The 15,903-nt window shown below is 45.7% G+C and overlaps 1 protein-coding gene across 4 annotated transcripts in view; it reads left to right on the top strand.

Moving 5' to 3' along the window:
- STON2 (stonin 2) overlaps positions 1 to 15,903 on the top strand; it is a 172,496-nt gene that overhangs the window by 145,767 nt on the left and 10,826 nt on the right. For all 4 annotated transcript variants that reach the window (XM_055538821.1, XM_055538819.1, XM_055538820.1 and 1 more), the window contains one exon: positions 9,831 to 11,669. In XM_055538821.1, the coding sequence (XP_055394796.1) occupies positions 9,831 to 11,669 (1,839 nt within the window). The remainder of the gene's footprint in view (positions 1 to 9,830; positions 11,670 to 15,903) is intronic.

Raw genomic sequence — 15,903 nt, 5'->3', positions numbered from 1 at the left:
GACTGAAGCACCTTAGCAGCAGTAGCAGTAGCATCGCCAACAGACCTCTTGAATTCCTTCCAGAAGCCACCTTATAGCCTAGCAATGTTGTAAAATGGAAGATAGGCTTGATACAGACTCAGTCAGAATGCCAGCTTCTCTCATTCCCAGGAAATACAGTGTACATGAGCATACAGAATCATGCTTGAGAGGCCCCAGCTCTGTTTCTCTACCCCCTGACCAAATTTACAGTGTCCCCTGTGGAGAAGTAGCACTTCCCATCACTGAGGTTTAGAATGATCAGACGTTGAACCTGGTCTGCAGTAGAAGATCTCTGCTCTGGAACTCTTTCAGGACCAGGAAGGGAAAGAGGGCATGACTAGGTGTACTCACAGTGTATAAACTCATCATGGTCGGACACTTACAAGCAGATAAGACTCCCGTGCTCCACCCCCAGGATAAGTAGGAAAGGGTCCATGCTCATGGTGCAGGTGCCCATGTCCCAGACCGTGGAAGTCAGGGTTAGAAGTATTATTATATTAAAGAAGACGATGAGTCCCAGCTCTGTAGGGGCACAGACTGAGTGGCGGGACATTTGTTTGTTGTTCAATTGCTCAGTCGTGTCCAACTCTTTGCGACCCCATGGACTGCAGCACGCCAGGCTCCTCTGTCCTTCAGTGTCTCCTGGAGTTGGCTCAAATTCATGTCCATTGAGTCGGTGATACTACCCCACCATCTCATCCTTTGCTGCCTCTTTTCTCCTCCTGCCCTCAATCTTTCCCAGCCTCAGGGTCTTTTCCAATGCGTCAGCTCTTCACATCAGGTGGCCAAAGTATTGGAGCTTCAGTTTCAACATCAGTCCTTCCAGTCAATATTCAAGGTTGATTTCCTTTAGAATTGACTGGTTGGATCTCCTTGCAGTCCAAGGGACTCTCAAGAGTCTTCTCCAACAGCACAGTTCAAAAGCATCAATTCTTTGGCACTCAGCTTTCTTTATAGTCCAACTCTCACATCCATACATGACTATTGGCAAAACCATAGCCTTGACTGGGTGGACCTTTGATGGCAAAGTGATATCGCTGCTCTTTTTTAACATGCTGTCTAGGTTGATCAGAGATTTTCTTCTAAGGAGCAAGTGTTTTATGTTAATAATTTCATGGCTGCAATCACCGTCCACAGTGATTTTGGTGATTTGCCAAAGTCACTGCGGCAAGACATCAGTAGCAGTTAAAAGTAGATTCGTGTACTGAAGGAAGTGGACAGGGAAGTATCAGAGCCATTTGGTGAGACTGAAGCCTCTTTGTTAATTCCATCTGGCCACTTTGGCATCCTCTGTTTTCTGTCACTAACATGACCAGCAGGATAAATCAAGCCCTTATCTTTGGGTGCTCCTTCAGTTTAGTTTGGTCACTCAGTCATGTCTGACTCTTTGTGACCCCAGGGACTGCAGCACGCCAGGCCTCCCTGTCCATCACCAACTCCTGGATTTTACCCAAACTCATGTGCATCAAGTCTGTGATGCCATCCAACCATCTTGATGCCATCCAACCATCTCATCCTCTGTCGTCCCCTTCTCCCACCTTCAATCTTTCCCAGCATCAGGGTCTTTTCCAATGAGTCAGCTCTTCGCATCAGGTGGTCAAATTATTGGAGTTTCAGCTTCAACATCCGTCCTTCCAATGAACACCCAGGACTGATCTCCTTTAGGATGGACTGGTTGGATCTCCTTGCAGTCCAAGGAACTCTCAAGAGTCTTCTCCACCACCACAGTTCAAAAGCATCAATTCTTTGGCACTCAGCTTTCTTTGGGTGCTCCCTAATTCTTCACAGATCTGGACCTTCTCCATTTCTCAGTGTTGCAGTAAGACATGGTAAATGTGGTGAGGTGTGTCATTACCTTCATCAGAAGAAGTTCCAGGACTGGGGGAGCAACCTACAAAACCTGACACCTGGTTTTTACCTGTTCGTATAAGAGGGGTGAGGCTGTTAGACACTGAGATCTCTGACCAAATATAACAGCAGGGTTCAGTCCCTTTTAACACTGCTTTAGGATGTCTAGTTTTTCACTGAAGTCCGGACCTTGACTGCACCATTGCCCCGCTTGTGGGTTCAGTGGTCCCTTGGAGCTTATGAGCATCCTGGCTCATGACCGGGGTGTGTCTTCACGTGGTGACCAGGTGAATCGTGGGTGAGGCTGTGGGGACACACACAGGTGAGACTCCCACGATGGCAACGGGGCAGGCAGTCCTGATGAGTGACCCGTCCTGACCACACTGAGGGTGTGTGGGAACTTGCACAGTGCCCCTCTAGGCAGTCCTTTCCCGGGTCCCCAGGCCTGGCACTGGCAGGGCAGAACTGTGCTCAAACCAGAGTCAGGATGGACACCTTTGTTTCGCTTGCCCCGCCTATATGGTCTCCTTGACAGTAACACCTGGACGTTGCTCCTTTTCTTTTTAGCTCCTGAACCAGAAGAGCCCTTTCCACTATCTTGTCACATAGAAGACTGTGATAGGTCAGTAAGCAGAGAGCTTCACAGACTGTCCAAAAGGGCTCAGACCCTGGAAACTCCTCTCAGTTCGCTCCTCTTTGGTGGGCTCTGAAAACAGTTTAAGATGGGAGGGACATGCAGGAGGCTTTTCTGCTATGGCAATGAAAAAATAAGTAAAACACGGATTAGGTTAGGTCATCAGGTAGCATTACTAGTTAAGTCTCTGAGATGCCCTGATATTTAAAATGTTAAGAGACTAATTTATAAAATGGATTGCCAGTTTTTCAGTTTACCGTAGATACTGGAATCTAGCCCTGCTCCCCTGCCTGTGACCTCTGCTGGGGACCTGAAGTTGGCCCCTTCAGACAACAGCAAGGTGTTACAGTTGGATCTCTGCCCAGGTGGCTGTGGGAGACTAGAGCCTTCATCTCAGACAACATGAGAAGCCGGTATCAGAGAGGCACATTAAGGCAGAGAACCGGTGAGCCAGTTGAGTTGGAAGTTTAGTTGTTAGAGTAAGAAGCCAAAAGCAGGGATCCAAAGTGCTGAGTGTTGAAGATGCATGGGGAAGTGAGTAATCGTTAAACCAGGAAATGTTTAAACATGCGTGCGTGGTCAGTCGTGTCCCTCTGTCCATGGGATTATCCCGGCAAGAATACTGGAGTGGGCTGCCATTGCCTCCTCTGGGGATTTTCTCGTCCCAGGGACTGAACCCTCATCTCTTGTGGCTCCTTCATTGGCAGGTGGGTTCTTTAGCCCTGAGCCACCTGGGAAGCCCAAATGTTTAGAACCATATTTTAAAAATTTAGAACAGACTAGGTAGGCACACCCAAAATACTGGGGATGTTCCTGGGCCATTCATCAAACTTAAAGTCTGATGCTTGCTTTTATGAGGGGAAAAAAGTGATGAAATATGTTAGCCCATCTTGATAAGCAGGGAGGGAGTTGGCCCAGTGAGCTAGACCAGTCATTGGAAGGTGCTCAGTACTGCTTCTTAGTCCCTCTTCAGTTCAGTTCAGTTCAGTTCACTGAATAAAAACCAGAACCTAGTGTGAAGTGATAGAGATTCTGTCAAGTGGTGGTAAGTGGTAGTTTGATGAACTCACTTCTTCACTTTGATATATCTCTGACCAGCATCCAAACATCCCCTCTCCAGGACAATAAATGCTAAGAATGCTAACTAAGGACAGATAAACAGACTCAGACCCTCTGACTCCCCTTTTTATCAGTGTATTGCAACTACTAAGCTTATTTTATCCAAGTTAAGAAGCTCCCCTGATAAGGTTTAAATGAATAACTCCTTTCTCTCACCCATACACCTTCACATATCAGGGGCTGACTTCATGCTGAAAGGCTTCCCTCTGGAAATGTCAGTCACTGTTTAACTTCTTTTCTCCCGCTGAACAGTGCTCCTAAAAAGTTGTGTGTCAAGATAACTCTTACCAATCTCAAAGGTAAATAACCAGATTTTAACTTAATGAACAAGCATTAAGACAATACCAGAGTTACTGAATATTAAAATTAGGACTTGACTTTCAGTTTCATTTTAGGCAGTTGACTTAAACTCACTGAGTGTCAGCTTTCTCAGCAAAATGAAGGAGTCAGATTTTCTTATTTCTAAAATCCCTTCAAGTCAGAAAATTCTGTGTTCCTCTTCTTGCTAGAATTGATGCTTTTGAACTCTGGTGCTGGAGAAGACTCTTGAGAGTCCCTTGGACAGGAAGGAAATCAAACCAGTCAATCCTAAAGGAAGTCAACCCCGAATGCTATTGGAAGGACTGATGCTGAAGCTGAAGCTCCAATACTTTGGGCACCTGATACAAACAGCTGACTCACTGGAAAAGACTCTGATCCTGGGAAAGATTGAAGGCAGAAGAAGAGGGTGACAGAGGATGAGATGGTTGGATGGTATTACCAATTTAATGGACATGAACTTGGGCAAACTCTGGGAGATGGTGAGGGACAGTGAGGCCTGGCACGCCACAGTCCATGGGGTTGCAAAGAGTCAGACACGACTTGGCAGCTGAACACACACACAAATATTTAGGTGCCCACTGATAATCCAAGGCTGGTCATGCAGTACATGCTCTTGTGCAACAGTAACTGTTACTGCAGTAATCTGTTTGTTTTTGCCACTGCTCATAAATTCCAAGGGACAGCTCTCAATAAGTGTTTTGCACTTGTCATTGCATTTAATAAATTAGGTTAACAAATGGGGGAGGAAGATGGCAAGTCTCATCTGCTCTTTTCAAAAATATTATAGAAAAAAATATTATAGAATCTTACATTTTTCCCCCACAGAGCTTACTTTTTCTGCAGTTTGGTGGTTTTGATTGCCATTGTAATCAATTAATTTAATCTTTGGGGAACTTAAAATCGATTGTGGACTAACATCAAAAGGGCCCACCATTTCTTTTTCGTTTTTATTGGTAAAGGCACTAAGTAAGGTCTTCAGTTCACTTCAGCTCAGTTGCTCAGTCGTGTCTGACTCTCTGCGACCCCATGGACTGCAGCACACCAGCCCTCCCTGTCCATCACCAACTCCTGGAGCCTGCTCAAACTCATGTCCATTGAGTCGGTGATGCCATCCAGCCATCTCATCCTCTGTTGTCCCCTTCTCCTCCTGCCTTCAATCTTTCCCAACATCAGGATCTTTTCCAATAAGTCAGTTCTTCACATCAGGTGGCCAAAATATTGGAGTTTCAGCTTCAGCATCAGTCCTTCCAATGAATATTCAGGACTGATTTCCTTTAGGATAGACTGGTTAGATCTTCTTGCAGTCCAAGGGACTCTAAAGAGTCTTCTCCAACAGCACAGTTCAAAAGCATCAATTCTTTGGCACTCAGCTTTCTTAGTAGTCCAACTCTCACATCCACACATGACTACTGGAAAGGTACTGGAAATTCTCCCTGTGATGTAGGATGAAAACCTAACCCTCATCCATGGCTTTTATTTAGCAGCAGCCCAACTCGTAACACCCATGGAGAAGGCAATGGCAACCCACTCCAGTTCTTGCCTGGAGAATCCCAATGGACAGAGGAGCCTGGAAGGTTACAGTCCATGGGGTCACAAGAGTTGGACACGACTTGGCTACTAAACCACCACCAACAACTCATAATACTAAAAGTAATTTGGAGGTAGCGAGTGGAAGAGAGAGTAAGTAAAGTGAAGCTGGATTTTGGTTATATTTTAATAAGTCAGTAAAACACAATTGTGGATGATAGTGTTGTTCTGAAGAGAATTCATTTTGCTTGTTTCTTAGTGGAGAAATTTGCCAGACTTTCCCTTCCCCCGATTGTCTCCAATACCAGCCACACCAGTCACAAGTGTCTTAGGAAAGATCTAACTGCTGCTTTATCAACACAGACTACAGCAAAGCTCTTGGTTTTCTTTCTCTAAGATTAGTTAGTGGGAGGCATAGAGATACATTTTGACATTTTAGTATTTCTTTATTTTGTAAGCAATACAGCATTTTTGAAAGACAAAAAGACTACAGATTTAGAATTTCAAAAATCACTTATTACCCCACATATTTGTTTTCAAATCAAAAAGCTTTTTAATGTGTTTATACACTTTATATCATAAGTATATATCATTCTATCAGCAGCAACAACAGTAGGTATAGCAGCCAACGTCTAATGAACACTTAATGTTTGCCAAACACAATTCTAACATCTGGATTAATTTTTCCGAGTAACCCTGTTAGGTAGGATTTAATATTTTTCTAGTTTCATTGATGGGAAAGCGGAGACACAGAAGTTAAAACAACTTGCCCGAAGCCATATAGCTAATAAGCTGCAGATATGGAATTGAAACCCAGGCAGTCTGACTCCACATTGTGGGCTTTTGTTATTTACTCAATAATATAGATATCATGATCAGCTTCCATGTGAGTTAACATCATCAACAGCATCATCATGACTGATGGGATTCCAGTTTAAGGATATAACAGTGGATATAACCAGTCTTCTATTAGTGGATATTTAGAAAGTGAAAGTGTTCGTTAACTTATTCGTATCCGCCTCTTTGTGACCCCATGGACTGTAACCCTCCAGGCTTCTCTGTCCATGGGATTCTCCAGGTAAGAATACTGGAGTGGGTAGCTGTTCCCTTCTCCAGGGGATCTTCCCGACCAGGGAAGAAAACTCGGTGTTAATAGGGGAGAATTTTAAAAATAGTATTTGGCAGTCCTTAGGTTCACTTCAAGAAATGCTTTATTTTCATATGAAAATATGAACCACCATGACCCTCTGTGAACTATGAACCAATTTTGTTTTTCATCTAGAAAAATGCATTTATTATTTTTTCCTTATAAATGATTTTGTAGAAAACCAAATTCTCATTTTCAGAAATTTGACCTATTATACTACGACCATCCCCAAAGATGGGATTTTAAAACAGTTTGTAATCATGGAAGATGAAGATGCCAAAGAAGAGGTAGCTTTGTAACAGTCTTTTGATACTATTTAATGAATATAGAATCTCTAGAAATTGATCTAATTAAAAAGTTTGCCTCCAGATTTGAAGATGTGTGTGTGTTAGTCGCTCAGTTGTGTCTGACTCTTTGTGACCCCATGGACTGTAGCTCACCAGGCTCCTCTGTCCATGAAATTCTCTAGGCAAGAATACTGGAGTGGTTGCTATTTCCTTCTCCAGGGGATCTTCCCAACTCAGGGATCAAACCTGGGTCTCCCGCGTTGTTGGCAAATTCTTTACCATCTGAGCCACCAGGGAAGCCCCAAATTTAAAGATAACTTCATTTAAATTGTATTCTGAGTCTAATGCTTCAAAACTGTCTATAACTTGGTGTGATTTCAAGTAACTTGGCTTAAAATTCTAAGACTTACTGTAAGAAAATTAAATTATCTTCAGCGGAGACAAAGGCCTTTTTTCCCTTTTTTTTTTTTTTTTCAGTTTGGGAGAGGATGGTAAATGCTATTTTGGGGACAAAATTCCCAACAGAAGAGAATCCTTTGGCAGCAAGAATAAACAGCTTTGGCTGAATCCACCCTCCAAGCGAAAAGGACTTAGGGTACATGTGAAGCTTGGGAGTAGTCCTGAGCTCCAAGGCAGAAAGGATATCCCTGGTACAAGGGGTGAGTCAGCACCAGACTGTCTGAGTGAAAATACTGTCCACAAAAGCTCCATAGAGCTGCTTCATTAGAAAGTGATACATTTTGTGATACATCTCCTTCCCTAGGGAGGTTCAGTTACTGTTTCAAGGAAGTGATTATATTTTACTTAGGGCTACATTGTTCCCTTTAGCCTCATTACAACCACCACACAGTAATAATAATGGTAACAATAGTAGTAGTAGTAGTAGTAAAATATGTCCTACAAACCTTGATTGTTTTATGATTCTTTTCCCTTCATTTTCCAGAAAATAAATCACTTTTACATCTACAAAAGTACACTAATCATTAATTTGAAGGAGAGCCTCCTCTTTAATTTTAAAACGCTTTGAAATTCTTTTGTGATGCTATACATACAGAAAATACTTTTTGCTCATTTTATTTCTGGGGTGAGTGTGGGTATGCATGTGTGTGTGCACATGTATTCAGCTTACATTTTCAAACTGATGCTTTCAGTAGAGGTAATCACTATTTGTTTGAATAAATATACTTTGAAAGATGGATGACAGGTAGCCATCCCATCCACATGTAATTACATGTCTAATTATATGTCACACTGCTGATTTGGTGTGGCTGGGTATGATATTCATGAAGATTTAGCAGGATGGTAAGAAAACTCAACTGTTTGAATATTCATTTCTCTTTGCGTCCAAATGTCTGGAGGTGGAAATGGTGGGTGGAATGGAGATCCTGATACACATGTCTAAGGAGACAGAGAGAACACAACTGCTCCAAAGCAGAGTTTCTTTTCTCACTCATTCAGTCAACAACCCTTTACTGAGCAATGGCTCTGTGCCAGACACTGATTTGTTTTCCTGGACATTCCTTCATCAGAATCCACTCCTGGCTTTGTAAAGGCCCCACACCCCTCTCCCTTCGCACGACCACAGCAGACGCACAGAGTCTTTACTGAAAAGGTTTGGATTTTTCCTGCCTTGAAACTCAGCTTTGCAGCTCCTTCCTTGAAGGCTCTGCAAGAGTGGAGTTTTATTTATAATATCTTTGTTGTCCTTTATAAAATAAACCCCAAGATGGAAAAATATTTTAGAGAAAAAAGAAGAGATTAATATCAGGAGCATTTTCTTATGTTTCTATGGACTTGTAAACATTTTAATGGCTGCGTGTTATTCCACTGTGTGCCTCAGTTTCCTAACAGTCACCCCAAACTTGGTTCACAGTTTGGATTCATTTCCTTAGGGTAAGATTACTAAGTCATTGTAAGACCCTTAATACAAATGGCCAAACCATTTTCAGAGAATTTGTAGCAACTTACGGTCCCATTGAGGATCTATTTACTGTTTATATTATAGCACCCTTACCCTCATCAAATACTAAAACTTGGAAAATCTTCACTTTATTTGGGGGGAATTTAATTTTCATTTTTCTTATTGCTAGTGAAATTGAACATTTCCCACGTAGTTATTAGACATTTTTGCTTTCTCTTTCCTGGGTTATCTATCTGTCCTCTGCCTTTATTTCAAGTTTTTATATCTTCTTATTCACTTGTATATGAAACATTTCATATTAAGGATGTTAGCATTTTGTCTTTAGTATTTATTGATCACATTTGGGTAAAAATCCCTCCAATTACATTGTTCACAGTCATATCATGACTTAGAGCATATGGCTTGTTTTGTTCAATGTGATCAGCTTTATATCATTTTATGTAAGAGGTGGTTTTGATATTTAAAAATTAAGAATACATACATTAGAGTCAAAAAGAAAAAAAAAACCCTATTCCAGAAACTTCTATAAAATAAAGTAGGATGTATAAGACTTAAATTGTGATGGACCTGGGTTCTCTCAGTGCTTCTGTATTGACATTTGCATTCTTACTGCATTTAAGGTATGGCCCTCTGGTGGGCTTCTGTGGTGGCTCAGACAGTAAAAAATCCACCTGCAATGTGGGAGACCTGGGTTCGATCCCTGGGTTGGGAAGATTCCCTGGAGAAGGGAAAAGCTACCCACTCCAGTATTCTGGCCTGGAGAATTCCATGGACTGTATAGTCCATGGCGTTGCAAAGAGTCGGACATGACTGAGCGACTTCTACTTTCTCTGGTGTGCTTACTACAAAACTGTAAGAGCTGTGCCAGACTAAACACTTGAGACAGGTAATGAACTGCTTAGGAATTTACTGGATTCCAGCTAAAATTCTAGCAAAACTCCCTCGTCCCCATACTCCTAGAGGCCCTGAACAGCAGTCCCTCACATGTTCTCCTTTTCCTTTCAGACAATTCCTCCTCTCTTCAGGAGGATGAAGAGGTAGAGATGGAGGCCATCAGCTGGCAGGCCGGCAGCCCGGCCGTGAACGGGCACCCCGCCACACCAGTGACCTCTGCGCGTTTCCCCAGCTGGGTCACTTTTGATGACAATGAAATCAGCGGCCCTTTGTCCCCCATCACATCTCCTCTGAAGCCAGAAACACTGCCTCTCGCCTCTGTGACCCCAGATGGACCTTACAACTCAACAGGGTCATTTAAGAAGAGGGAACGGCCCAAGAGCACTTTGATGAACTTCTCCAAAGTTCAGAAGCTAGATGTGTCCTCCGTAAGCCATCTGCCTGCTGTGCCCGAGGCTCCACCTTGGAGGGCCACCAATCCTTTTCTGAATGAGACACTACAGGATGTACAGCCCTCCCCCATCAACCCTTTCCGGGCTTTCTTTGAGGAGCAGGAGAGGCGAGCCCAGAGCAGTTCTGTGTCCGGTACCCCAGGCAAGAGCCAGAGAGATTCCCTCATTGTCGTCTACCGGGACGCCATCAGTTTTGATGACTCGAGCCGAAACCAGTCACGCTCGGATGCTGTGGAAAAACTCAAGCAGCTCCAAATCGAGGATTCCGACCACTTGGGTGGTGTGACACTCCCTGATGATGACCCGGCTGCCTGGGCTGAACTGGATGCTCACCCAGCAGGCTCCGAGCAGTCCCCGCCCAGGGATGGGTGGCCCATGATGCTTAGGATCCCCGAGAAGAAGAACATCATGTCCTCCAGGCACTGGGGACCCATCTATGTCAAACTGACAGACGGTGGTTACCTGCAGCTGTATTACGAGCAGGGCCTGGAGAGGCCATTCCGTGAGTTCAAGCTGGAGATGTGCCATGAGATTTCCGAACCCCGGCTCCAAAACTATGACGAGAACGGTAGGATTCACAGCTTGCGGATAGACCGGGTCAACTACAAGGAGAAGAAGAAGTACCAGCCTAAACCCGCCGTGGCCCACTTGGCCGAGAGGGAGCAAGTCATCAAGCTGGGCACCACCAACTACGAGGACTTCCTGAGCTTCATCCGTGCGGTTCAGGACCGCCTCATGGAGCTGCCGGTGTTGTCAACGGAGCTGAGCACGGTCGGCCTGAACTACCTAGAAGAGGAGATGACGGTGGACGTCCAAGATGAATTCTCTGGCCTCGTGAGCAAGGGAGACAACCAGATCCTCCAGCACCGTGTCCTGACACGGATCCACGTGCTGAGCTTCCTCTCCGGCCTGGCCGAGTGCCGGCTGGGTCTCAACGACGTCCTGGTCAAAGGGAACGAGGTGGTGTCCCGCCAGGACATCGTGCCCACCACTACCACCAAATGGATCCGGCTCCACGAGTGCCGCTTTCACGGCTGCGTGGATGAGGACGTGTTCCGCGGCTCGCGCGTCATTCTCTTCAACCCTCTGGACGCCTGCCGCTTCGAGCTCATGCGGTTCCGGACTGTGTTCGCCGAGAAGACCTTGCCCTTCACGCTCAGGACGGCGGCGAGCATCCACGGGGCGGAGGTGGAGGTGCAGAGCTGGCTGAGGATGTCGGCGGGCTTCTCCTCCAACTGGGACCCCCTCACCCAGGTCCCCTGCGAGAATGTGATGGTCCGCTACCCTGTGCCCAGCGAGTGGGTGAAAAACTTCCGCAGGGAAAGCGTCCTGGGGGAGAAGTCTCTGAAAGCCAAAGTGAACCGGGGGGCGAGTTTTGGCTCAGCCAGCATTTCCGGCTCTGAGCCGGTCATGAGAGTCACCCTGGGCACTGCCAAGTACGAGCACGCTTTCAATGCCATCGTGTGGAGGATAAACCGACTGCCCGACAAAAACTCAGGTAGGCAGAGCTTCATCTTCTTTGAGAGCCGCCACACCAGGGCAAAAGAGCTGGGATCCAAGTGCCCACTTTCTCTTCCCCTGTGAAGTGCTGGTTTTGTGCTATGTGAGGGGAATGGTAATGGGCAGGGTCAGGGGAATGGACGGCCAGGAAGCACAAGTTATTTGAGTGAGGTTAAGTCACAAACCTGCATGACCCAGGTCACTCCATCTTTTTATTCCCCTACCTTCTTCACACTTCTTTCCTGAAACGATGCGTTTTTCTTCTCAGCGGGGTTGCCAAGCACATTTCTAAGACAGCTTATGAATTTGTTTTCTGACTCAAAGTTTTAGCTGGTGTTGGAAGCTATTTTTTTTTTTCAGACCCTAGAAGGCTTCTGGGTTTTGAAGAGACATCTGCATCCTGTTGTTGTTGTTCAGTTGCTGAGTCATGTCCAGCTCTTTGCCGTCCCACGGGCTGCTGCATGCCAGGTTTCCCTGCCCAGGTGCAGGTAAAAGGGCCAGGTGATGGCCAATTGCGTACAGTGTAGGTGGGGAGTTGGATTTATGGTTCCAGCAATCCTGTGCAAGGCCCGTCAGTCATAATGTTCCAAGCTTAGAGCTGGGATTTGGGCATGGAGAAGGGGCCTCCGGGGGCTTCCCTGGTGGCTCAGATGGTAAAGAAGTCTGCCTGCAATGCAGGAGACCTGGGTTCAATCCCTAGGTTGGGAAGATCCCCTGAAGAGGGGAATGGCTACTCACTCGAGTATTCTTGCTTGGGAACGCCACGGATAGAGAAGCCTGGCAGACAGTGCATGGGGTCAAAAGAATTGTCCACGACTGAGCAACTTGGAGAGAGAGAGAGAAGGAGAGAGAGAAGGGGCCTCTGATCAGACTGCAGACAGCCAGGACATGAAGGTCCAGAAGGACTGGAACTCTGACAAAAAGTAAAGGAAGGAGTGTTTGATCAAAGGAGGCAGCCCTTGCTGGCCTGCGCTCAGTGAGCAGGGATGCTTGTCTGCCTGGGTGAGCCCAAAGGCAATGGCTTTCCTCTTGGGTCCGCTGAGATTTGGTGGAATGACAAAACTCGGGAGTGAGCAAACCAGCTCTAATAGTTTTATTTCTTAGAGTAAGTCTGGGTGATCCCAATGGCAGGCAATAAAGCCCATGGTCCTTTAAACCACCTCTCATCTGTAATAAACAAAGGTATTGTGGCCAACAGCAATAACAAATGTTTGGAAAAACTGTTGGTTAAACTTTCCCTTATGCAGATATTCTTTATGCCATTCTCCCTGTTAAATCCTGACAACATAATTAGAGTCTTCATTTCCTGTTGGGAGTGTGGAGTGGCTGTGTTTTACCCTAGATGCCATATGACATGAAGCCAAGAGGCAATACGATCATGTCAGCTCCCCCAGCGAGACAGGCGGGGGACACACACCAGGGCTTTCTGTGTCCGACGCTGGGTGTAGTGGCGCAGACTGAAGGGACAATTGGGCTTCTGTGTTTGAGGCTGGACTGGACACCCTGTTGCTAAACGGGCAGGATTTTTAAAGCCTTCCTCTCGGCACCTGCTCATTCACTTCTCTGAGGCCAGCACGGTATCACCTGGCTGACAGCACCGGGATTTCTGTCTTGGCCCATCTGAATTGATGGCAGAGAGAAGAGGCCCTCACCTCTCACCTCTCCTGTGGCACAGATGCCCCCTGAGAACAGAACTGAGGTCACAGGGGGGAAATCGCTGTTTAACCTGCTGGAGGGGTGACATCACAAAAAACAGGGCCTCCAGTTTGTGTTTACTGGGATTTTCAGCTCTGCAATTTAGGAAGCATGGATTCAGGTCACTGCTTTATGAAATAACTGGATTTTCAAGCTTGAAGGGACCTGGCGGATGACTTAGGCAAACCTCTTCCTTACACAGACAAGAAAATTAAGGACCGGGAGTGACCTGACCCATCACAGCCAGGGTCTTTTTTTATTCTTGATACCCCCGCTGCCTCTCGCTAGGTCGTACAAAACAGACACAAACTTGAAGTAACTTCCATTATGAGCACAGGGATTTGCAGTTTCCTCACAAACCTCCTTTGCTTCAAAGTTCCTTCTCTCAAATATTGAAAGGTACCATGTGAAGGGCTTTATAAGCACTAGAGACTGACTGGCTTCTTTCAGCAAAAAAAGGGAGACTGTCAGGAAGATACAGGTGGTCTTGGAGAACTAGAGGATCAAGCAGGCTTCAGAAAGGATAATTCTGGAAGGCAGGAGCCCTGGGAGGTGTCCTCAGGCTGCAGCCGTTGGGACAAACCACCACAAGCCGTTTCGTGTCACTTCCCAAGGCTCAAAGGTCGTGACTGACATGACCACCAAGATGACACGCAGTGGGCTGCTGCTGCTGCTGCAGCTGAGGTCGCTTCAGTCGTGTCCGACTCTGTGCAACCCTGTGGACAGCAGCCCACCAGGCTCCTCTGTCCACAGAATTCTCTAGGCAAGAGTACTGGAGTGGGTTGCCATTTCCTTCTCCTGAGATGCAGTGCTGGGGAAGAGTATTTCTCAGAGAGAGAGAAGGAAAAAAAACAAAAAGATTGTTACCAGATTAAAAAAGAAGTAGATACAGGATAGGGAATACATTGTCCTCAAGCAACAGCAACTAGTTTCCTTAAGGCTTCCCAGGGCAGGAAGTATTCAGCAGGCTCAAGGCCAGGTCAATGCAGCCTATATATCGCGTAGGTTATTTCCAGGTTACTGGCACCTTACTTGTTAACGATTGTTAAAATACACGACATGGCAAGAATATCTGGGGATGTTTCTCACTTAAACCTACCCCCGCCGCCTCCTCAATTACTGATTTGCTGTCATGGTTGTATGTTTTTAGAAGTGAAATCCCCCCCGCCACGAGAACTTCTTATTCTACTTCGGCTAACAGTATATTTCTGTATCGGTTCAGGAAATTGATAGCACCCCATTTCTGGCAACTGGAAATGTACAGGATCTGAATTCTAGGCAGACTGCAGGGTTTTACTGTTGCTGGTGTTCTGAGCCCCCTGCCTTCCCCATCCGGGGCTCCACCCATGAACCCAGAAAGTTGGTGATGATCTATTAGTAACTGTCGCCTTTCTGAGCTCTTCTGTCTCCGTCTAGAGATAGCTTTGGGAAGGTGCCTTTGTAAGGCTATTATTTGTCAGAATCCTCACGTCTCTGCAGTGGAAGACGACTGAACCTCTGCCCGTGTATCCCACTTGCAGAGGCTCTGTAACCCTATCTCCTGGAGACGGGACGGTCAGGCCAAGAGGCAGCTATGGCCAGGCCGGCATCCCAGGCCTTGCCAGCACCCCAAGCCTGCAGCCACAGCAGGGCCATCCCAACAAGCCCGCAAAAGGCTAACAAGCCCCCCACTAGATTCCTACATGGCTCCCGTCGGCGGGGCCCATCCATGTTCTCCCTCTCACCCTAACCCCAAGGGCGTTCCTGATTCCTAGAAGGCACTCAGAACAAGTTTTGTGCTTTCCCAGGCTGTCTGCCGGGGAACAAAACATTCTGTCCTGCACAGGTAGGTTTCTTGGCTGGAATTCCAGTTCTCGTTAGATCAGATAAAGAGAAAACAATTCCAGTAGGGCTCCCCTTCCATGAAAAATAGCAGTCTGAATTTTAATGTTAAATTTTCTCAACATCATTGAATAAGATGACATAATCTGTGAGCTAATTAGTACATTACTGTGAATTAAACTATCAGTTCAGTTCAATTCAGTCGCTCAGCCTTGTCCAACTCTTTGCGACTCCATGGACTACAGCACGCCAAGCCTCCCTGTCCATTGCCAACTCCTGGAGTTTACTCAAACTCATGTCCATCAAGTCGGTGATGCCATCCAACCATCTCATCCTCTGTCGTCCCCTTCTCCTTCTGCCTTCAGTTTTTCCCAGCATCAGGGTCTTTTCCAATGAGTCAATAAATTCAATTTTAATTTAATTCCAATGAATTAAACTATACTAGCTTTCAAAATTGCACTTCCCTATCTGTTGGGCTCCCCAGATGGATTAGTGGTAAAGAATCTGCCTGCTTCAGCCATTAAAAAGAATACATTTGAATCAGTTCTAATGAGGTGGATGAAACTGGAGCCTATTATACAGAGTGAAGTAAACCAGAAAGAAAAACACCAATACAGTATACTAGCACATATATATGGAATTTAGAAAGATGGTAACGATAACCGTATATGTGAGACAGCAAAAGAGACACAGTTGTATGGAACAGTCTTTTGGAC

The sequence above is a fragment of the Bubalus kerabau genome, chromosome 10 (genome assembly GCF_029407905.1).
Source record: "Bubalus kerabau isolate K-KA32 ecotype Philippines breed swamp buffalo chromosome 10, PCC_UOA_SB_1v2, whole genome shotgun sequence".
Taxonomy (NCBI): Eukaryota; Metazoa; Chordata; class Mammalia; order Artiodactyla; family Bovidae; genus Bubalus; species Bubalus kerabau.
The sequence above is the reverse complement of the archived record's forward strand: the minus strand, read 5'-3'. Positions and strand labels throughout refer to the sequence as shown.